General features: G+C 41.5%; 1 protein-coding gene across 3 annotated transcripts in view; it reads right to left on the bottom strand.

Annotated features, from left to right (window-relative positions):
* Positions 1 to 3,236: 3,236 nt before the first annotated feature.
* The window catches only part of ANKRD66 (ankyrin repeat domain 66), a 30,550-nt gene continuing 9,412 nt past the window's right edge, over positions 3,237 to 24,374 (bottom strand). Inside the window, exons 1-5 of one of the 3 annotated variants that reach the window (XM_084889851.1) lie at positions 16,679 to 17,352; positions 14,805 to 14,919; positions 9,825 to 9,996; positions 7,709 to 7,937; positions 3,424 to 4,289 (exon numbers count right to left, since the gene is read on the bottom strand). In XM_084889851.1, coding sequence (XP_084745977.1) covers positions 4,088 to 4,289; positions 7,709 to 7,937; positions 9,825 to 9,996; positions 14,805 to 14,846 — 645 coding nt within the window. In that variant the 5' untranslated portion in view covers positions 14,847 to 14,919; positions 16,679 to 17,352 and the 3' untranslated portion in view covers positions 3,424 to 4,087. Of the gene's footprint in view, positions 4,290 to 7,708; positions 7,938 to 9,824; positions 9,997 to 14,804; positions 14,920 to 16,678; positions 17,353 to 24,374 lie in introns of those variants that run through there. The other 2 variants (XM_084889852.1, XM_084889850.1) reach the window with 2 other exon arrangements.

Genomic DNA, 24,374 nt, shown 5'->3' with positions numbered 1-24,374 from the left:
AGGGTGGACTAGATCTTTAAGATCACATTTAATGCATGTAAATGAAAGGTCCACAGGGCTCTTCTGAGCAATTAAACCGAGTTTTATTCTGATATAATTTGTAAATGAAAGAATGTGGCCTTCAGCATGAACTGAAAATGCTCTTTGAGGTGAGGCAAGGATTTAAAACGCAAAAGTCAAAGGGTTGGGTTGCTAAGACAACAAGAACATGAACTTACATCTTTCATTTTCTGATGGTGGTGTTCAGCCCCCTCACTTCTCAGCTGAACGAACAGCCACCTCGAATTCCAAGCGGGACTGTTTTCAAGTGACTAAAGCGCTGGGAATCTACAGCTCCAGGCCTCTCTCCTCTCGGTTTCAGTTGCAAAGTTCACCGAGACATCGAAGCAACTCTGTGTTGGCAGCAGCGGCAGGAAGGGGGTATGGAGAGGATGCTAGGGTGCGGGGGAAGACATGCACACAGGCAGTGCCATGTCCCAGGTCAGGGACACATGGAGACAGTGTCATGTCCCTGGCCAGGGATGAAGCCAGGCAGCTTCACCTCAGCTGGGCAGGCCTGGGCGTGCTTCTGTGGGGAGCAGAAGTCCCCACCCCCCAGCTCCTGTGCATGTGAAACCCATTGACTGGTCGTGACTCAGACACCGTAATGGACAAATTAGCATATTACTTCTTTGTTATATAGAATGCTGCCTCTGCAACTCACTTGTTAAGGGGGGGAGAGAGCAGATGAATACCCCCAATACCAGACCCTGCCAATGTTGCAAATCCTCATACAGGCCTCACTAAAATGGGGTGAGGGTGGGAAGTGAAGCCAGTGGTCATTGTGAAGTAATCTCAGCCTCGAGGCTACTTGGTTGAGATCTTAACCTCATGGGACAGAAAACAGGCGGGTATCTTCATTCATGGCTTGGATGTGCGCGTAGAGAGAATACTTTCCCCCAATTACCCCTCTGGGTTGATGCTAATGCTTGCCAGCAAGTCCTTCTTCTTCTTTAAAAAAATAAAAATAAAAAAATAAAATATATATATATATATATATATATATATATATATATATATATATATATTTGATTTCAGAGAGGAAGGAAGAGGAAGAGGGTGATAGAAACATAATGATGAGAGAGAATCATTGATCGGCTGCCTCCTGCACACCCCACATTGAGGATCAAGCCTGCAACCCAGGCACGTGCCCTGACTGAGAATCCAACCGTGACCTACTGGTTCATAGGTCTATTGATATCACTGAGCAATGCCACTGGGCAAGCCATTCTTCTTTGTTACCTATCTAAGACAATGAAGGCTGTGACAACAATGACCATCCCAACAATTGACATCACCATGTAGAGGGTATTGTATTAAATACCTGACATGCATTATCTCATTTTGTTCTCACCACAATGTCATCACATCGTCACTAGTATTCTCCCCAACTTACAGATGGGAAAGCTAAAGAAATTAAGAACTTTCCCAATCCCAAGTTCCCACAGCCAAAAGAACTAGAGTTTCATCCAATCCAGTCTGGTTTTATTTTGTTTGTTTGTTTTTGTTTTTAATATATTTTTATTGATTTTTTACAGAGAGGAAAGGAGAGAGATAGAGAGCTAGAAACATCGATGAGAGAGAAACATCGACCAGCTGCCTCTTGCACATCCCCTACCGGGGATGTGCCCGCAACCAAGGTACATGCCCTTGACCGGAATCGAACCCGGGACCTTTCAGTCCGCAGACCGACGCTCTACCACTGACCCAAACCGGTTTTAGCCCAGTCTGGTTTTAAAGACTGTACAAGCATCTGCCAGGTGGCCTAGGACAAGTCACTCACCTCTCAGAACTTTAGTTTGTGATATTAACTGGGGAGAATCATACCGGCCTCGCAGGTACATTATGCAGATTAGATATAACATATGTAAGGTGTTTATTACAAACTCTCCACTGCAGCAAATTCTTCATACAAGAAAGCAATTTTAGGTCCTCTTCCTGTTGTTCTTATTTATTATACAAAAACTCATGGGAGAAAGAATATATTCCTTCTTTTAATGCTTCAGTGAGAATAAGAATGAAAGGAGGACTCAGTGAGGACACTGGGGCCATGTGTTCATGAACATAGTAGAGAATCCTCTGAATACTTATCACAGTTTAGTTCAAGTCTGATGGTCAATGTGAGCAGGCCATTATCCATGTCATAAATCTAGGCAGGGGATATTTATGGACTGAACAATGGAGAGCCTCACTTGATTAGTAAAAGGAATTATTTCTGGGCCCTTTGGGATTCCTAGGGAAAAAGTAAGCTCATTTATAGAATGACATAACAGCCATTACATAGGCCTGTCATAGAGCGCCAAGGCCAGCATTTTACACACGCCCTCCCACCTCATCCTCACAGTAACCCCAGGCGGTAAAGATTATTTTGCCTATTTTATAGACGAGGATACAAACCTAAGTCATTTTGACTCATAAGCCCATGATCTTAAAACTGTACTTATTAGAAAAGACTGGTTGCAGGGGAAGGGGTGTGTGTGTGGAGTGTCAAAAAAGGAAATAATAGTATGAAAGTAGTATTTCAGAGACTTCTGGAGTAAGGAATCAAAACTGAAACTAGAAAGTTGTTCTCCCTAGCTTTCTATCTCTGTCTCCATCTTTGCCTTCAGTTTTCTCTATCTTTCTGCAGGACAGGGATCTACTTCCTGAGTCCTATTGTAGACTGAGGTTATATGCTACTGATCCATCTTCTTATGAAGACCCTTTTCAAGTTTCCAGGAGAGTAATATTGGTCCAGGTGTCTCATGTTGAGTCAGGTGTCTTCTGATGTTCACACTGGTTGGGGACCAGGACAAACATGGCAAGCAGGAACCACCTCTGAAAGCTGCAGGGCATAGAGGAAGAGGATGAATGCTCAGGGTGGATGAACACTCGAAAGGTATTCTCCTAGCTATACAACATTCCTATAAGATGTTCAAGCATTTATTCATTTCAGAAATTTCAAATTTAACATGACCTGTATTAACATAAGCTTTAATTGAGGAATGTGTAATAAAGATATTAGGTGCCCCAAAACAATTGCTTTAGGTGGAGAAATTAGTAGACCTAGCATGTGGGGTAGCCAATTAAAGTGCTCCAGGCCAGTTGCCTGATTTAAATATTTTTTTTAGTGTTATCTGATGGTGGGGAGTAGTGGGGGGAGTGATTCATATACATAATTTTAAACTTTTTTTAAGTGAAAGGAAAAAGGTAAATTAATGTTAATAGTATCTTTTATTTAACTCAGTATCCAAAATATTATTTCAGCATGTCATCAACATTAAATAGTATTAATGAGCTATTTTACATTTTTTTACTATGTCTTCAAAAATCTGGTATGTATTTCACATTTACAGCGCATACAATATTTTCATTGAAAATACCCGATTTGTATCAGACGTCCTAAAATATATAATTAAATAGATAGAGTTGTAATCACACATTCCATTATTTTATACTCTCTCTCATTGATTACATAGAATTTCCAGTCAGGTCCCATTGAGCTGGTCTCTTTCCCAGACTGCTCCTCCAGGTGATCATGAGTAAGATGGCCATGAGGAGATGGTGGCCCTCTATCCCACAACCGCAACAAAAATGGCTGGAAACTGGGGCATACATTCATTTATCTCTTTGCTTAGCCTCTGTGACAACAAATAATGCTTTCATAGATTGACTAAACAGTATTTTGGTGATTATTATTATTATTATTATTATTGCATTTAAACAACCTAGTTTCCTTAGGAGACACTCTTTTGAAATTCTATAATTGCTTGTGGAGGTCAGGAGAAGCTGATGAGTCCAAATCACTGGTAATGCAAGCAGCTGACACTTGTCGCTGCTGGTAATTCTGTGGACAGCAGGCATTAGTGAGGAGACAATAGCAAGGACAGCCTCAGGGCAAGACTTCCGGGTTGAATGACGGGTCTTGAGATACCAATAGAAGCTATTTGGATAATGACCTATGAGTAAAATCAGGTAAAGACAGCACATCCCTGACAAGCTCTACTTTGATACTAGGGAAAGCCTCCCCCCAGAAAACATAGGTTCCAACCTCTTGGGCCCAGCCTTCTCACACTTTCTTCTCCTTGGTATTGCTGAGCTTGGTGCGGCCTTGACTTTTCTTATGGTTTTTCTTTTTAGTGTTTTGATTCGAGGAAGGAAGAGATAGCTCCATCTCCCTTTTCTTGGCATCCCAGTCTGGGTCCCGCTGATCCAGCAGCAGCCCCTTCTGCCTGGCGGTGAGGCGGTGGTCCCGGCACTCAGGCTCAGCCCTTAGGAGATGGGAAAACAGTGGTTCTCAGAGAGAGCAGGTGAGCCTGGCCCAGCTTTGAAAGGCCTCTGCACACACCCTGGGCACCTTAGGGGTCCATCCTAAAGGAAAGAGGGCACATTCAAGCATTTCCAAGTGTACACTTAGAGAGGTCTCAGAAGCTAAAAAAACTAGTGGAGGTGGAGAAAACTGGTGCACCAGGAGTAAGGTGTTGACAGAATCAGTTAGCACTTAGCTTGAGGAAGGCCCTGCTAATTCTTAAAGTATACACTGTTTACACAGTAACAGCACCTTATTATGAGGCTGGTTTTCCCCCCCCTAATTATGAAAGCCATGTCTATTCACTGTAAAAAGTTTAAAAGTACAAACGCATATAAGGAAGAAAATAAAAATTACTCATAATTGCATATGTACTGTATGTGTAGATGGATTCATGTGAAGAACTAGTTATAGATGATAGATAGGGAGGTAGATAGATAAGTAGATAGGTGGATACACTGCCACGCACACAAAGAAAATGGAACGTATCCATATTATGTACCATTTTGTATATGAGGCCAAAGGTCAGTGTGTGACTCACTTAAAGGAATTGGTAAAAACCACTTCTCAGAGCTAAGACTTGAGCCAATATGAGGATCAATAGAATTTGAGAGGAAAGATGATGGTACAGGCAGGGCAAACAGTATTTTAAGTCCAAAACATCATACAAAGCACAGCTCATTCAGAGGATAGCAAATCTGCTTGCCGTTCAGCCCCCATTCCTCTATCAAGCTAGGAGTGATCTCCCAATAATTAGACCACATTAATTGTGCTCCTCTCAACCTTCGCTGAACCTCCTCTGCCCTGCTCTTAGGATACCAGTCTTGTTAATTATGAAAACAAGTTATCTCCTCTCCCAGACAAGGAAATAACTTGATCTCCCAGTGCTTTAACTGATTTATCTTTCTATCCTTCTTAGTATCTAGCTCAATTCCATGCACATACTAGGTCTCCAAAGTATTTGTTGGATGAGAGATGTACTGCTTAGTGAGGTTGGAGCAAAAAATTGAATTGTTTTGCTAGGGTCCTGAGAATGTTCAGAAAATAGTCAAATACTGTCTAGGCTCCTTTAAAAAAAACTTTCTCTTACATCATTTCTCTTCATCATCCTTGTTCAGGAGCTCACCTACTTACAAGATGAATTTTTTAAACTTTATTTTAATTGATTTTATAGGAAGAGAGAGAGAGAGAGAGAAAGAAAGAGAGAGAGAGAGAGAGAGAGAGAGAGAGAGAGAGAGAGAGAGAGAGAGAAATGTCAACGATGAGAGAGAATCTATGATTGGCTGCCTCTTGCACACCCCCTACTGGGGATTGATCTGGCAACCTGGACATCTGCCCTATACTGGAATCAAACCCTGGACCATTCAGTCCACAGGCCAACACTCTATCCACTGAGCCAAACCATCTAGGGTGAATGATATTTTTAAGGGATTTTTAAGAAATTCCTTAAGTGATCTTCTTGCCTGGAATCTAAGTGCACAATATCACTGTCTCTTCTACTACAAGAATGGCTCTGCTGATGAGTCCTTAATGAGCTCACACTCATATGCTTGCCCATCTCACTAAGGTCACCCACACATCCACCCAACTTTGTACTACACTTCTCTCTAGAGGTGTGATGCTCTATTAGCCAGGCTCCTCATTTCTCCACTACCCCTCTACCTTCTCACATGGACACACATTCTTTGAACACTTCCACCTTGGTGTCTTTCCTCACAATCAAAAATCTTTCTCCCTCCTCCATTCGCCAGCTCTTAGCCATCTTTTAAGGTCCAGATTAATTGCCTCTTAACCAGGATTCCTTCTCTCTAAACCCCATGACTGTCAGAGGGAAGTTCCCCATGGGAGACAATGACAAGTAGTGATGACTTACACATGATGCATTTTTCTGTCTGCTCAGCACTGTGTGCCAAACTTTCCTGGTAATGGCACTGCTGACTATTTGGAGGAACCACTCCTCCCCCACTCAGTTATTCTGGGGTGTCTTTCATGCGCCCTCCCAATCCCTGTCCACTGGTAACTCAGAGAAAGTCAGTGAGGAGAGCCAAGGGCAAGACCTAAGGAATTTCTGCATCTAAAAAGCATGCAAAAATAAAAGCTTAGACAAAATTATGAGAAGAAATAGTCAGATAGGTAGAAAGAGAATTAGAAAAGATTAGTATCAGATAAAACAGGAGAGAAGAGTTTGAAAAATATCAGATATCAAATTAAGTGGAGGTAAGGTGTGAATTGAGAAGAGGCCATTGATAGAGCAATAAGACTCCCTGGCAACTTTGATGAGAGCCAGTTCAGCACAATGATAAATATTATACCATGTCCCATTTTCAAACCTGGTGTCCCACCTCTCTTATCTGAGATCATTTTTGCATAATCTACAATAATAATTATAATAATTATATATTACTAGAGGCCCAGTTCATGAAATTTGTGCATGGGAAAGGGGTGTCCCTCAGTCCAGCTTGCACCTTCTCCATTCTGGGACCCCTCGGGGGTTGTCCCAGGATTGGGCCTAAATCGGCAGTGGGACATCTCTCTCACAATCCAGGACTGCTGGCTCCTAACCACTCACTTGTCTGCCTGCCTGCCTGCCTGCCTGATTGCCCCTAACCACTTTGCCTGCTAGCCTGATAGCCCCTAACTGTTCCCCTGCCAGCCTGATTGATGCCTAACTGCTCCCCTGATGGTCTAAGCACCTCCAACTGTCCGCCCCTGTGGGGCTGAAGAGACTGGGGGACTCTGGCTGGATGAGGTGGGGCTGAGGGGACTGGGGGACTGAGGCTGGATGAGGCAAGGCTGAGGGAACTGGGTGCCACTATCTTGTGGCTGTGAGTACAGCCATCTTGTGAGGGTGTAGCAGTCAATTAGCATATTCCCTCTTTATTAAATAGGATGGTATTAAAATTATAATAATGTATAATTATAAAAATTATAATTTTGTATAATTTAAAAATAGATTTTACATAATGTAGCACATTTCAGTTTCCACACCAAATTAGTCACTTCAGTGAAAAATTAATAAAAAATAACTCAAACATGCCTTGGCCAGTTTGGCTCAGTGAATAGAGCGTCAACCTATGGACTGAAGGGTCCCAGGTTTGATTCCAGCCAAAAGAACATGCTTGGATTGCAGGCTCAATCCCCAATAAGGGTCGTGCAGGAGGCAGCCCATCATGATTCTCTCTCATTATTGATGTTTCTATCTCTCTCTCCTTTCCCTCCTCTCTGAAATCAATAAAACATATTTTTTAAAAACCTCAAACAATAATTGCCTGAATTTCCTCATTTCGTTCTCATAGACCTGAGATCACTGAGTCAGCAAAGACTCAATCACAGGCTCCTGTTTCTCTGCCCTTCCTAGAGTTGGAAAGAAATGGAACTTACTTCTCCAGGAATGCGACACAGGCTTCCTGCCCGTAGATCTGTGCGATCCTCTTCGGCGTGTCTCCAAAGAAGTCGGAGGCGTCGATGGCGGCGTGCAATGCATGGAGCATTTTGAGCACGTTCAGATGGCCTGATTCGGCTGCAAAATGAGCTGGGGTCCAGCCCACATCAGTTACCAGGCAGGGTCTGGCTCCGTACTGTATGAGGAGCTTCATCACCTCCATGTGCCCTTAGATGCACCAAGAAGAAATAGAAGGTTAAAATGAAAATGTCTCCGCTGGCCCAAGGCCAGGGTTCGTCTAGATAGCACAAAAGAGGGAAGACGTTGGCTTTGAGGCCCCTCCAGCTGCACAGGATCATTCCCCCCCCCCCTTTTTCCTCTCAGTACCCCACCCTACCCCAGGAACCAAGCTCTCTCACCCAGGGGCTGAGACCCTCTAAATATTCCCTCTACTCCCTCCCAGACCTTCCCCTCCCAGTCCTGCCTAGAAATCTTTCTTTCTCTTCCAAGTCACTCTACCCCTGCCTATGTTGGCACTGGCAAGCTCCCTGCTTTTGGCAGTCTCCAGGCTGATTTCAAAAACAAATATTTTGCTACAGCATGGATGGACCTTGAGGGCATTAAGTTAACCCAGATAGAGAAAGACATGTCAGACAGAGAGAGACAGATATTGTATGATCTCACTTATATATGGAATCTAAGTTAAAAAAAAAATCAAGTTCATAGGTACAGAGAACAGTTTATATTGATGGGTTCTAGTGGTGGGGGATGAGTGAAATGGGTTAAGGTAGTCAAAAGGTACAAGCTTTCAGTTATAAAAGACAAGGTCATGGGGATGTAATGTACAGCATAGTGACTGTAGTTAATAGTTCTACTTGAACTATTTGAAAATTGCTGCCTACTTGAAAGTTGCTAAGATAGTAGACCTTCAAAGTTATGACAAGAAAAATATCATTTATAACCAAGGATGGTGATGGATGTTAATTAGACTTTTTGTGGTGATCATTTCACAATATATATAAAAATCAAATTATTATGTTGCACACCTGAAACCGATATAATGTTACAAGTCAATTATACCTCAATTAAAAATATTTGAAGTTTCACTTACAATATAGCCAGCAAAGATTAATTGCACAGGCTTTTTAGCCAGATAGATGGGGATTCATACCTGACCATAAATACCACCTACTAACTATGGTACCCTGGACAAGCAACAGATGTCTAAGGCTCAGTTTTCTCATTTGTAAATTAAGGATATTACTACTTACCTCACTGAGTTCTAGTGAAGTAGAAATGAAATCATAGATCTAAAGAGCGTAGCATAGTACTCAGCCTATGGCAAATGTTTGTTAAAAGTTGCCCTAGTATAGCTACCGTGACATTGTACTTAAATTTCTACAAAATCCTCCCACCTGATTTCTCTGCAGCCAGTCTTGCTTCCTGCCAACCCATTCTGCATTTAGGAACAAAACATATTTTTAGAAAGCAAAGTATACTATAACATTTTCTGACTTAACACTCTTCAATGGTATTCTATTGCCAAAGGCCTCGACAAGCCCACTAGTTGAATTTTTTGCCATTTTCCTTCTCCCATTCTATAACTAAGCCATCGTTAGGCACGGGGGATACAGCAATGAACAGACAAAGTCCCTGTCCTACTACAGGAATAATGCTCCCATCCTGTTAGCGGTCAAGAGGGCAGAGGATTAATATTAATTGAGAGTAGACTATGTGCTGGGCACTGTACACCCATTATTTCACTGAATCCTCACTACAAGACTCCAAGGTAGCATTATTGTTCCCATTATGTAGACGAATAAATTAGGCCTAGAGACATTGAATAATTTATCAAGGTGCTACAACTAGTTGGTGGTGCTGGGATTGAAATGTTCTCTCTCTCTCTCTCTCTCTCTCTCTCTCTCTTTCTCTCACTCTCCCCCCCCCTTCCTCTTTCTCTAAAAATCAATCAATAAAACAAATAAAAATGATATCCTTGACTGAGAATTAAAAGGAAAAAAATGTATGTTTTTCTTGCTACCCACACAGATGCTGACTGGTACCTTCACGAACTATAGACTGCAGGGGATGGACTCTGCTTGCATTGCCACTCACCTTTGATTGCAGCCCAGTGAAGTGGTGTTCGGTCATTCCAGTCCACATCCTTGTAGTTTGGGTCACAGAGACCTTTCTTCAAAATCTTTTTCACCAGAGTGTAGTCCCCCGAAGCCACAGCTTGATGGAGCTTTGTCATGTCTGACATTCTCCTCAATTCCATGACAAGAAACTGTGGGGAAAACATGCCACTTAGGAAATTATCCACAACCCTTTATTCCTAGTGAGGATTCTGTATCCTAAATTTGCATCCAGGGTTGCTTCATGGGTGTGCTCTGCTGAGTGTACACTTAAATCTCAGCTATTGTGTTTAGTGCAGCTATTGTGGTTAGTGCACTGCCCAAAACTATCAGTGGCTGTCCTCTGCCTACAGAACTCCAGGCTAACGTCATGGGCTGGAATTTGTTTTTTGGTCTCAAATCACCTTTTAGGGCTAGTAGTGTGACTCCTATCTGATTGTGTATTTTGTGCCTTAAGTTTCTCATCTGTAGAATGGGTCTAATTTGCCAGGGTTGCTGTGAGAATACAGCGACAATCCCGGTGAAAAGCTTATTCTGGACACAGAACATATATGCTGTGGAAATTAAATACAATTACTCCATCAATTCAGGAGGTAGACAAAATATAAACACACAAACAAAATGGCTAAATTAATTACAGCATTAAGACATAAACTAACCATTCTCCAACTATAGTCTGTAATAGTAGATGATGAAGGAATCCCTGAGAGTTTCTTAGGAAGTCCATAAGGTCAAAACTACTTTCATTATAATATTAAAATGTAAATGGCCTTGTACACTGTACTGAAAATTGCCCTGATGTTCACCAGGGAAGGTGTAGAAAACTGCAGGCGCCTTAGCACCAAGAGAGGCAGCAGTGGGATGTGGCCCAGACTGGACTAGCAGTCATGGTATTCTTCACCACCACATACGCGCAGTTTAAAGAATTAAAAAGCTAGTTTCAGTGAAGAATTATTCGTTTTTATCAAATATTTACTCTTGATTACATGATTTAGTAAAAGGGATTAAAAACAATGAAATGTATCAATGTTTGGAATATCTGTAGAACTCCATCAACCAATATTTTCTGTAGGACAGTGTATGATGTTAGCAAGTGCATGGGTAAAGAGATCCATTCAAAACAGGCCAATGGATTTCAGTGTAATGAATTTTAATTTAGAGCATGGAAAATACATAGACCATTTCAGATTTCAACTAACATTTAAAGCACTACCACTTGTCCAGTTTGGTGCAGTATCAAAGAAAAATCTTCACAATATTTGAAAAGGGTATAAAATACTACTCCCTTTTTCTACTTTATAAATTTGTGAAACCGTATTTTCTTTATGTATTTCAACCAGAACAACAAGCTAACTGCAGAAGCTAACAGGTGTCTTCTATTAAACCAAATATTAAAGAGATTTGACCATAGAAAGTAAAACAATGCCATTCTTCTCACACTGTTTGTTTTAGGAAAAGTTATTTTTCATAAAAAGTACAGTATTTTATTGTCTAGTAGGCTTATGATTTTTGCAAATGAATTAATATACATTTTTCAACATTCTCAGTTTTAATTTCTAATACAGTAATTATTGATAGCTATAATCCACATTTTAAAACCCCCTGACTGGGCCTAGTGTGGCTCAGTTGATCATCAACCCATGCACTGAGAGTGTTAGAGAGTGGGAAGTTTTGAGCATGCTTCCAGAGAAGCCGTAGACTATGCCCCAGATAGAGTTGTCAGTGCTGACATCAGGCCAATCCTTGAGATATGGTCTCATGGCCCCTTCCCAGCACATAGGCATTCTTTCATAGATCACTGTCAGCTTTCTGAAGAACAGGATTACCCTGTGAACAACATGGTCATCAATGGAATAATCCTACATAGCTTAGGAAAAACTGTTTTGTCTTGGGTTGCTTGCTCTGCAAGAACAGGATGTGGTTAACGTGCTTAAAAACAGTCCTACACAAAGGGTTGCTGCTGCCCTCTGGTCTCCCTGCAGGGAGAATGCCAGAGCAGTTGCCCGGCAAGTTGCCTGGCCAGCCAGCTAATAAAGTCTCCCTAAATTTTAATTTGATCTCCAGTGGTCATTTACTTGCCTTCTCCCCACAACGAGAGATCACTGGTTTGATTCCCAGTCAGGGCATGTGCCCAGGTTTCTGGCTCAATCCCCAGTAGCTGGTGTGTAGGAAGCAGTCGACTATTGTTTCTTTCTCTCCCTCCCTCTCCCTTTTTCTCTCTTTCTGTCTAAATTAATAACAAAAACATTTTAAAAAACAAACAAGAAACTTCTCTCTGGAATTCTCAGTAATTTTTAAGTGTGTAAGAGAGTCCTGGGATGCAAAAGTATGATAATTACTGATATAACAGAAAAAGCGTTGAGATAAAGGAAAAAAGAAGAGAAGAGAATCCCTAGAGTAGGGGCTGTTAGAAGTGTCTCTTCCATCTCAACATTGAAGTGAGACCTTGAGAAGCTAGAGTTAACCACACAAATGGTGGTCCAGCAGCAGCACTCAGGGCCTTTTAGAAATGCAAATGATTGGGCCCCAAATCAAACCTAATGGGTCAGAAACTGGGGTGGGAGGAGCAATCGGTGTCTTAGTGGGTCCTCAGGTGAGTCTCATGTGCATGGACATATGAGGGCCGTTCCAGAGTGGGAGAGAAGAGAAGGAAGTACCATAATCCACAAGCAAGCCCAAAGTGTTAGGATGGCGATGACTTTCTGGGGACAGAGGAAAGGACCTTCCACCAACACTAGGAAGTAAAAGGCACTTCTCTCTGAAAACAACCTAAGCCGGGTCCCTGAATGATGAATAAGAGTCATTGAGGGTCCCAGCTCAGGCACATTCAGCAAAGTGCAAGTAGCTCCACCTTTAATGTATAGACCACAAACTTCTCTTGAAAAAAGTGGGATAGGACATTTTATAGGTTCTGTAGACCATCAGGCAAAATCAAGACTATTATATAAGGTAATAAGAAAAACTCCTGCCCTGTCTGTGGGAGAGGGGCCATCCTGGAGGAAGAAGAGTTGGTGCTGGTGAGTGAGCATGTTTAATGACCACCAGCCCTCAGCCTGAGACATTCTCAGGGCAACCTGCCAGAATGAGAGGGGCCTGGCCCATGGGAAGGTCACTGACTGTGCTAGGGTGATGCCCAGATGCCAGCATGCTCTCTCTCCTCTCCAGGAACCTGACTGTCACAAGTTGACAGCTGGCAGGAGGTAAGGCAACTCGACTGGATTATGATTCCACTCAGTGCCCTGTATTGCAAGAGCAGAGTCCCCAAGTGTAGGTGGTGACCAGCGGGGTCCTGAGCAGTGGCCAGCACAGCAGTGGGCTCAGGAGGCAAGTGCTGGGAGAAAAAGGGGTATGGGGGGCACAGAGAGTGACCTCAGCTGGCTCTCCGAGGCTCACAGTGCTTGCGCAGTGAGCCCACCTCCACAGGTGGTGACCATGTGCCTACAGAAACAGGGAGGGAGCCAGATTTGGCCTGTAGATTACAGTTACTGACCTCTGGTGTATGTGAAGCATCTGGGATCTTGTTAAAATGCAGATCCTGACTCAGCTGGACCAGGATGGGCCTGAGATCCTGCTTTTATAACAAGTCTTCAGAGCATCTATCTAGTAGTTCACAGATCACATTTGAGTAGCAATGTCTCTGCATCGACAAGGCATTGGCGGGACCTAAAATAAGGCAGAGGCAGTCTGGCTGGATCACTGGTGGGTGTAAACAACAGATGCCTGGGCCTCAGCCCAAAGTGGTTCAGCCTTTTTGCATGAAGTGGGTGCTGAGGTAATAGAAGATGAAACAGGATTTTATTTTCTTGGCTTGTTTGTCTTAGTAGAAAACACTTCTACTGGATCATTAGATCAATGATAAGATAACGTGGTGAACAGAGATACTAGACAGTTTCTACCCTGCAGGTGTTACAGAAAGCTAAGCCATTTTTTGAATCAGTGTGTGGGAGCCTCTTTCTTTGCTTGGCATTCACACAAACCTGTCAGTAGGTTTACACTTAAATTAGGCCCATTTGTTCCACATTTGAGTTCACACCAAGGGAATTCCACAACTTCCCATGGATAAATTATAATTTAAGTAGACATTCTCAATGAGTAGTTAGCTAAATTTATTTGCAGAGAAATTAACAAACTGACCCTAAAAGCTGAAATGCAAGGGACTCAGAATTGCCAAAGCAATCTTGAAGAAAAAAAAATAGAACAAAGTAGGATTCACACTTCCTGATTTCTAAACTTACTACAAAGATACAATAATCATGATAGTGTGGGACAAAGTATGCTGTGTGGCAAAGAGATAGGCATATAGAGCAATGGAATAGAACTGAGAGTCCGGAAATAAACCTTTATGTTTATGGTCAATTAATTGATTTTCAACAAAAGTGCCAGGAAAATTCAGTGGGGAATAGTCTCTAAAAGGTACTAACACAATTAGATATCCAAAAAAATGAAGTTGGTCATCTACCTCTTGCCATATACAAAACTTAACTTAAAATATACCACAGACCTAAATATATGTCCTAAAACTAAAACTGTTAGGAGAGAACATGGCGGTAACTCTTTGTTGGGAGCCAAGTCCCCTACCGACCTCAGAATCGGGGGATGGAGCAAGGGTAGGTAGCCCTGCCTGCTCTCCCCAAGAAGTCGGGTCACTTGGGGACGTGGCAAGCAACAGTGTCCTTCGTTCTGCTGTGCGTGCAAGATTGGAATCTGTAAACATGTCCTTGATTTAACATAGCAGAGTACAGCTGGATGAACTTTCTGGCCAGATATCTTCCTGCGTAGGTCTTAAGGAACTGGAATGTAGCATCATGTCCTTGGAGTAAGCCATTTGGAGGAACGCCCAGCTTTAGTGTATAAAAGAGATTGCGCCCTTAATAAACTTGCTGTAGTGCCATTGAGCATCCCAGCCCTCCTGAAGCCCCGCTGTTCCTGTCTTTTCTTTTTCTCAGCCTCCTAGCCATACCTTCAGGACCTGTAATACCGGCTGGATCCAGTAACTCTTCATCACATTGGGTTAAGCCAGGAGTGGGGAACTTTTTTTCTGCCAAGGGCCATTTGGATATGTATCGCATAATTCCCTGGCCATACAAAATTATCGAGTTAAAAATTAGTCTGCTAGATTGGGTCAAACATTTAATCAACTCACCCCTAATGTCCTGGAAGGGCCAAACCAAATGATTATGCAGGCCTCACACAGCCCTTGGGCTGGATGTTCCCACCCCTGGGTTAGGCAATGGTCCATAGATAGGACAATAAAAGCACAAGCAACAACAACAACAAAATTTAATCAATTGTATGCCACTAAAATTAAAAACTTTTGTTCTGTAAATGATACCTTTGAAAAAGTATAAGCAACCACCAAATGGGAGAAAATCTTTTCAAATCATGTATTTGATAAGAAATTTGTATCCAAAGTATATAAAGAACCATTAGAACTTAACAATAAAAAAAACAAATAAGTCAATTAAAAATGTTCAAAGAATATAAACAGAAGTTTCTCCAAAACAAATATGCACACAGCCTATAAGCATATGAAAAGGTGCTCAACCCCATTAGTCATTAGGGAAATGCAAATCAAAACCATATTGAGAAACCACTCCACACCTACTACAACTATAATAAAAAAGGCAAGTAGTAACAAGTGTTGGTAAGAATGTAGAGCAATTGGGACCCTCATTAATGTGGTGGGAATATGAAACGGAGAAGCCACTTTGGAAAACAATTTGGTAGTTCTTTAAAAGGTAAACATAGAACAATTATATGTGATCATTAACTCCAATCCTAGGTATATATCTAAAGGAAATGAAAGCATTTGTCCACATCAAAGTTTGTACATAAATGTTCACAGCAGCATTATTAATAGTAGCCCTATAGTGCAAATAACCCAAATGTCCATGAATGGATAAATGCATAAATAAAATGTGGGATATTCATACAAGGAATATTAATTGACAATAAAAAGAATGAGATGCAGAAACACACGACAACAAGGATGACACTTGAAAAGAGGCTAAGTGAAAGAAGCCAGTCACAAAAGATAGCATGGTTGTATGACTCCATTTATGAGAAATGTCCAGAATAGGCATTTCTATATTGAATGTCCATTATTGGTTGTTTAGGGCTGGGAACGAGGTGGGGTGAGGAAGTGACTGTGAAGGAGTACAAGATTTTTCTTTGTGGTGATGAAATGTTCTAAAATTAAATAATGGAGGGTGATACTTTTATAACTTTGAATACATTAAAAATCACTGAATTATGTGCTTTAAAAAGGTGAATTTTATGGTACATAAATTATAACTCAACAAAACTGTTTAAAAAAAGAAAGGATGCTAGCCCTTACTGGTTTGGGTCAGTGGATAGAGCATTGGCCTGAGGACTGAAGGGTCCCAGGTTCAATTCCAGTCAAGGGCATGTACCTTGGTTGTGGTCACATCCCCAGTAGGGAGTGTGCAGGAGGCAGCTGATCGATGTTTCTCTCTCATCGATGTTTCTAAATCTCTATCTCTCTCCCTTTCTCTGTGTAAAAATTTAATAAAATATATCTTTAATAAAGAAAAACTAATAGTCTGTGTGGTGTGGGACAAGAGGAAAAAGATAGGAAAAAGATATGTTTCCAAGAAAACATACAATTCACTAGCCTACCACCGACTACTAAACTTGAGCAAAATTTCCTTCACACGAATCCCTATATATTTAAGTGCACTTGAATTTCTATCTTCCTGGTTCAGGTGTCTCAATGTAAAAAAGTAGCCAGTAATTATAAGCTCTAATAAATACGAATGACCTACAGTAACTGCAGTAAACATCTGAAGACAAGGGTAATATACAAATACTTACTGTTTGGTTTGAAACTGAGGTGCTCATTACTGGCAGGGAGTCTTGGCTGCCAAAGTCTTGTTGTTTCACTCCATGGAAACTGACCCCTCCTTCCTCATTAAAGTCGGTCAATCAACCTCAGCTTCACTAGCAGTGATTGTCCAGTGGATGGGGGCTGCCCCTCTGCTGTGCACTGAAACTGGTCAGCAATTCCAGTCTGCTTCTGTAGTTCAAGGGTGGCTCCTCACAGGTTAATTTCAAATACCATTTTATAAAGAAATATGAAAGTTAAAGATATGATTGACAGTCCACATGACAGTGGAGTAGTGGGGACAAGGTGGCCTCCTCACTGGGAGATCTTGGGCAAAGCCCTTGACTTTGCTGAGCCTTTTTTTTTTTCCAAACCAATAAAATAAAGTATTTACACTTTTCCCTGGGGCTGTGAAAGGAGAGTAGTTGAAATAATTTATGACCTACCTGGCATAAGATAGAGAAGGCAGAGAGGAAGGGAGAGAGGAAAGGAAGAAAACTTTGGGTATTTTCTCCTTGCCTCCTCTTCTGCTCTAATTACTCTAAGTATCTATCTTTATGATGATGCTGGTCTAAAAGACCTTCTTCCTCCCTCCTCTCTCCTCTTTCCTCTATTTCTCTTTCATCCATCTATCCCATTTTTTCTCTCCTCTACCTTCTTCTCCTCTTCCTCTTCCTTTTCTCTCTCTCTTTTTCTTTCCCCTTCCTTCCTACATGTATTTCTGTATTTATTTTCTTTCTATCTTTCTCCCCACATGTATTTATTGAATGCCTTATATCTGCCAGACACTATACTGGGCCGCATGGAGAACAAGGTACTACTCATCCTTCCTCCCTTCTTTGAGCTTAGAGTCCAGTGAAAAAGCAGGCAATAAGAAAACAAATCAATGTTTACATGTAAAATTACAACTTCTACTAGCGTCATGAACAAATAACGGTCAATGTTGGAGAATAATGGGAAAGAAGGGTGATCCTGGATATCCTGAAATGCTGACATTTGAGTTGAGACCTGGCATGAGAGGGACCAGGCATCTGAGGAGCAAGGGAAGGTGTCCAGGCAGAGGGAGGGAAACCGCTTGGCTTAAGTGAGAAACAAAGTGAGAAACAAAGTGGGTAGTCTGTGTGATGTGGGGCAAGAGGAAAAAGATAGGTAAAGGCTAGATCATTCAGGGTCTCCTAGGATATAGCAAGGATGTTGGATTTTATTCCAAGTACAAGGAGAAGTCATTGAAAGATTTTAAGCAAATTTACATATATATATATATATATATATATATATATATATATATATATATATATATATATATATATATATATTTAAGGTGACTTTGGCTTGTACATGGGTTAGAGACTAAAGAGAAACAAAATAAAAAGCAGAATGATCACCGAGAAGCCTATTGCTAAAGTCCAGACAGAAAAGAGCAATGGCTTGTTGTATTTGGCAGTGAGTTGTATAGAAATGATTGAAATCAAGAACTATTTAGGGCCCTGTCTGGGTAGCTCAGTTGGTTAGAGCTTTGTCCTGATATGCCAAGGATGTGGGTTCAATCCCCAGTCAGAGCACATACTAGTACAAGAATCAACCAATGAATGCATAAGTAAGCAATGTTTCTCTCTTTCAAATAAATCATTAAAATGTATTTTAAAAATAATTATTTAGGAGAGACTATTAACAGCATCTGTCAATGGGTTCTATATGAGTGGCCAGGGGGAAATGGAGGGATCAAGGATGATCATTGGGCTTCTGGTTTGACCACTTTGGTGTGAAGGTGATGACATTTGATGGCACAGCGATGACTCAAGGGGGCCAGGTTTGGGTAGCAGAAGGCTAATTTAAATTAAATATTCTGTTTTAAATGTGCTGGGGAAGGTCAATGGGGGGAAAAGGAGATATATGTACTACTATATGTAATATTTTAAACAATAAAAAATAAAATAAAAAAGGATATAAAAAATAAATCAATGTGTTGTTTTGAGGTGCCTATAAGGCATCCAAATTATCAAATAGGAGACCAAATTCTGTGGCTTTTGAGCTAAAGATACACATTTGGAGTTGTCAGTCAGTATAGGTAAAGGTGGCATTTAAAGGTAGCAGGTACAGAGAGGAGGGAGTCCCAAGCCCTGAGGCCTGCCATCATTCAGAAATCCGATAGCAAAGGACAAATTATCAAAGAAGATTCAGCAGCACTGTAAGGGAGCTAGGAGGGAAACCAGCCCCACAGAAACTAGAGGTTAAGAAAGTAATGGTCAACCATGTCAAAGAAGGTGGGGTTTGATGAATGCCTATGACAGGCAGGAAAGATTCACATGAGACACGATACCCAACCCCAAGAGACTCAGTGTCTTATAAGCTTTCTAAGCACCAGAACAGTTCCAATTCAGCTTGATTTTATTCAACAAATACATATTTTATAATCAATTAGTAAGTGTGGAATGTGGCAAGGATCCAAGGACAGAACCCTCCCTTCAAGGAACCTGCAGTCCAATAAGGATCCCTGGTAAGAGGTGGAGCTGTTGTCATTCACAAATTGCATGCATCTGGGGCCACATCCCCCACATGGTTCCTTCCCTAATACACCTGTCCCCCACTTTGCAAAAGTTAGCATTATGTCACTTTGCTCTTATGAAAGACCTATATTAGTACCTATTTTTCTATTTGAAAGAAATCCAAAAAGGATTTTTTACTTTTTCAAAAATAGTTCAGTGTTTGTTCTTGCAGAAGTTGTTATTAGAGGCAGCAGGCACCCCAAGCAGCGAGAGCAGGTAAGACAAATCCTGATCTTACAAAAATATTATTTTTTTGTATTCAAGCAGTGAATCTGCTAATGGGAAACTGAATTTATGTGTCATCAATGTGACCTGATGAATAACTTCATCTATGGTTAATGTCAAAAATCTACCCTCAATGGTCTCTCACCCATGTCATGATAGCCACTGAGATCACTGAGTACTATCTGTGGGCCAGCCATCAACCTGTGGTCACAATGACTCAAGCACAGGGACTAAAATTTCTAAAAGATTTCTGTATTTCCCCCCATAGAATCAATGCCATTTTTAAATCAGAACGGGACTCTAAAAATCATGAATTAAAAATCCACTTTATAGATGTGAACATTGAGACCTACTGACATTAACTTATTTCATAAAAGTCACACTGCTACTAGGTCTTAATTCATCTCTTACAACCTTCCCCACCCTAGTTAAGCTCAGCATGCAGAGTTGATGTACAGTGACCACAAGTTCAAGTCTGGGCTGAGCAGCTTTGCCACTCCTTTGCATATTTACTGCTTACTATTGATCCCTGCTCAGGGCACTGTGCCTTCCTCCAAATACTAAATTTTTGGTCTGTGGGAAGCCATGTTCCGAGGGGCCCGAGGGCAAGGATGGAGGATAGGGTAGGGACGCCTACCTGCTCTCCTACAGGGGATTGAGCACAGGGTAGGGACGCCTACCTGCTCTCCCCTAAGCCTTCAGGGTCAACTAGGGACAGGGCAGACCATAGCCCCATTGTTAGGGAGTGCGTGTGATGCACGACTTATCTGGATGTTCTCAGCTAAGCTGTTCTCAATGATATCTAGCCAGATGCCTGCTCTATGTATCTTTTTCCAAGAACGCCTTAAGGAGCTGACGGGCGGCCTTGTCCTGGGAAAGAGGCATTTGGAGAAACGCCCAGAAAGGCCGCATAAATGTACGCCTGCAACTAATAAAGCTACTGCAGTCTCACCATGGACTAGCAGTCCTCCTGAAGCCCCACTTTCTCTTGTCTTTATTTCTCTTAAACCTCTTAGCCCTACCTTCAGGACCTGTGATACCGGCTGGATCCAGTATTGGTCAGTTTTATAAGATACTAATAAGAAGATACTAATAAGAAGGCCATATAGATTTTGTTCTCAGTGTTCTAATATATATTAGTAAGTTTAATCATTTGAGACAGGTACAAGTATTATCTCTACTTTACAGAAGAGTGGACTAAGGCACGTAGGAATCAACTAAGGCCTGAGGTGACAAAGCTAGTCACCAGACAATCCAGGTAGTTTGTTATAGTAACTATAGTCTTATCTACTCTGCTGCCTTGTTTCCAGAGATGGCAAGTCAAAATCACATGCAAGAGTGCTGCATTTTCCATTTCAAACCAATCCTGAAAGAGGCAATACAGTGAGGTGGACAGAATGGTGACATGGCAACTGGGAGTGGCAAGAAGGAAAATGAAAGACTTGTGGAATGCCTTTGTGCATCAGGTATTGTTCTAGGTATTTTATGGGCATTATCTCATCAGTCTAATAAGTCGGAGATATAGTTCACAAGCCAGGAAATGGAGGCGCAGAGGGCTTAAACATGCCCAGACCAGGGCTGCCTACTTCCTGTGGAGAGTGGGAGAGCAGATCAAACCCCGTCTCTGCCTCTGGGCCTGGGAAGGTGAGAGTCGGTTCCATTTGTGGTTTCCGAATCTTTTGTTCCCTTCTGCTTATATGCATATTGTAGAAGCTTTCACGGAGCTTCCTGATCAGGAAGGAGGACTTAGCTTAACATATTGGACTGTCCCTGGTATTAGACTAGAGAAGGGGGATGTGCTGGATCTGGGATTCCAGTATCGCTGCAGATCAGCACAACCTGGAGATGTGTGCCAAGCCAGCATGAGGCTTATGGAGCCTTGCTCTGGGGAGTTAGGATTTCCAGCTTGGCCATATTCACTAAGGTGTTATTTCATTATCTTGTATCCTTCAGAGGTATAGCTTGGTTCTCCTGTTAGCCTCACTGGGTGCTGCACACCCCAAATGTGGGTCTATGTAGCTCCCTCACATGCTGACTTTGTACCTAATACCCTTTCCATGAAGCATCCCTTGTCCAGGCAATTCATCTTTTCTACTGTCTCCTGTGGACCTGTTGCTTTTGTCTCAACTGTCTTGAGGAAGTCCCTTTGTAGGGGAAAAATTCAAAACAAATTTTCCCTGAGTTTCTGATCTCACATGCAAAAAAAGCCATATTTCTCTTTAAAGAGTTATGGATCTAATTGAGGAGGTAAGATCTTGCACAAATAAAACATAATTGAGGCTGTATTAAATGCCCTAAGAGAAGCACTAAAGCACGTGAAGATGTTACCTATAGGAATCTTTGAAGGACACTAGAAATCTTCCATTTGTCTCATCAGAGCCATTCTCCACTATTCACCATGGCAGGCTCACCTATAGGTATAGTATCCATGGGCTCCAGTGTCCTCTGGCTTGGGCCTGGCTGATTTCCAGCAGGAGAGTTGAGGGTGGGTAGAAAGTATGGCTGGAATATTTAGTCCTTTGACTTCCTGCCTAGTTGTCAGGGCATTGCTGCAGATATCAGGTGGCCCTCTCCCTGGAGTTATCCTCAGCAGGTCCCACTCGTCGCTTTCTCTTTCCTCTTGCTCCTTCTGGCCACTGGGTGGTAGGGGCTCACTGGTGTCGTTTGGCCAGAGGACTGCACTACGCCTTGTGCATTCTCTAAATTCTACTCTCACCTTGCTTAACAGTTATCAAAGAACAAATGCTCATTAAATAATCCAGTTTGAGGATGCCAGGTGCCTCCTGCCAGGACCTGGCCCAGTGAAGTAGGAATTCTACAGGCAAAGGGAATAATGCCCAACATGGAGTCAGAATGGATGAGTGTAAAGTAAGATGAACAGGGGAAAAAACCTAAGTGAAAGGAAGGTTGAGGCCAGATCCTGGAAGGCCACAAATGCCATGGCAAGATATCTGGACTTTATTGATACCTGTGTACAATGGAAATATTGACTATTTCTGAATAGGGAAGTAAAATGATTACAAGTCCATCATTTTTAAAGAAGTAATTTTGCCACAAGAAAGTAAAATGTATTCTGTGGTGAGGGAGACCCATGGAGGAGGGAAAAAGAGTAAGAAGGAAATAAAAATGCATATACTTGGACTCAGAAAATCCATCTCCAGAGATTCATCACAAATAAATAATTTAAAACATGCCCAAAGATTTAACTGCAATGATATTCACTGAAGTGTTATTTCAAAAACTAAAAATTGTAAACAACCAAATTTATAATGAATAACACCAATTTTTTTCTACGGAGGTAATATATAGAACCATTTGAAATGATACTGCACCTATGTACTTATTGGTTTGGTAAAATATTAGTATTATATTGCTAAATTAAAGTAGAATCTTATAAAACTGACCAAAAATTTAGTATTTGTGAATTACTTGTTTATGTGGATAAAAGTTTAAAAGGACGCACATTAAAAAAATAAAAAATGAAAGGATGTATACTGAATTTGTATGAGCTAAATAGCATGTTTCCTACAATGAGCATAACTTGTCTAACAAAGGAAAGGTGTAGTTGTCAAGGGTAGAGCTTTTGCAGACCTTGATTAGCATGTACATAGTAGGTGTGGGAAGGAGGGGATTGATGATATTATGCACGTGGAATCAAATAACTTAGTGCCTGGATAAGGGAGCCAGGTGCCTGTGAATCACAGTGCCCCTGGGAAACACTGTGAGTCTTGGACGTAGTACAAAACCACTTCATCTTGATTAAAGTTAGTAGAGATGTTATCAATGACTTGAGCAAGAAAAAAACATCCTGAAGACAGGTTTGACAGGCCAGAACTTAGGAGCCCAGTTACTGAATGCATACAAACACGTCGATTTGACATAGTTCCAGAGTCTCCAGGAAAACCAAGTCTAAAAAGGGCATTAAGATGCTGCCACAGATGAAACTGGTTTGGCTCAGTGGATAGAGCGTCGGTCTGTGGACTGAAAGGTCCCAGGTTTGATTTCAGTCAAGGGCATGTACATTGGTTGCAGGCAAGGGGTGTGCAGGAGGCAGCTGGTCGATGTTTCTCTCTCATTGACGTTTCTAGCTCTCTAACCCTCTTTCTTCCTCTCTGTGGAAAATCAATAAAAAAGTATTAAAAAAAAGAAAAAAAGACGCTGCCACAGAAGAATGAAGACTAAACCTGGCAGTGAATAATGCATTTTGGAATTGGCTAAAATATTGAATAAAGAATTCCTTGGTTTCTCTCCACTTTAGAAACTTAGAGGCATGCCCATCTGGGGCCCACTGTCTTCTGGAAGGGCTTCACCTCTGAAGTCTTGTACTTCAAATTCCACTCTCTGACATGACATTCCCCCCTCCCGCTTTGTCACTCTGTCTAGGGTACGTTCTGCCAACCCACTCAAATTACTAATATTTTTTTCAGCGCTTCCTGGTTATTGATGTTATGTATATGTGTGTGTATTCCTATGTATGTGAATTCTCTTTCCATATAAGTGTGTGTATGTGTATCTCAAGTGTTCACTCTGCTCACCAACTATTGTTCTAATCAATTAGCATGCATGATCCTTTCAAGCCCCACTGCACCCCTGTGATATAGATGCTATTACCGTATTTTCAAGCGTATAAGAAGACATTTGAAACAAAAAAAAGTCAACCGAAAATCGGGGGCAAAAGACCAAAATTGCACAAAAATTACCTGCAGATCTTGACAGCAAAGTAAGTCTTTTCTTTGAAGTGGGGGGTAGTCTTATACAGCGAATATAGGCCTAAACCTATGTTTTAACTGTAAAATTAGGGGGTCGTTTTATACGCCAGAAAATATGGGTATTATTTCTATTTTACAAATTAGGAGACTGAGGGAGGAAAGGCTGTGTAACTTGTCCAAGGCCTTAGAGCTAGTACTGGATACAA

The sequence above is a fragment of the Pipistrellus hanaki genome, assembly GCF_964339955.1.
Source record: "Pipistrellus hanaki genome assembly, chromosome: 7".
Lineage (NCBI taxonomy): Eukaryota > Metazoa > Chordata > Mammalia > Chiroptera > Vespertilionidae > Pipistrellus > Pipistrellus hanaki.
This window is presented reverse-complemented; position numbering and strand designations above follow the sequence as displayed.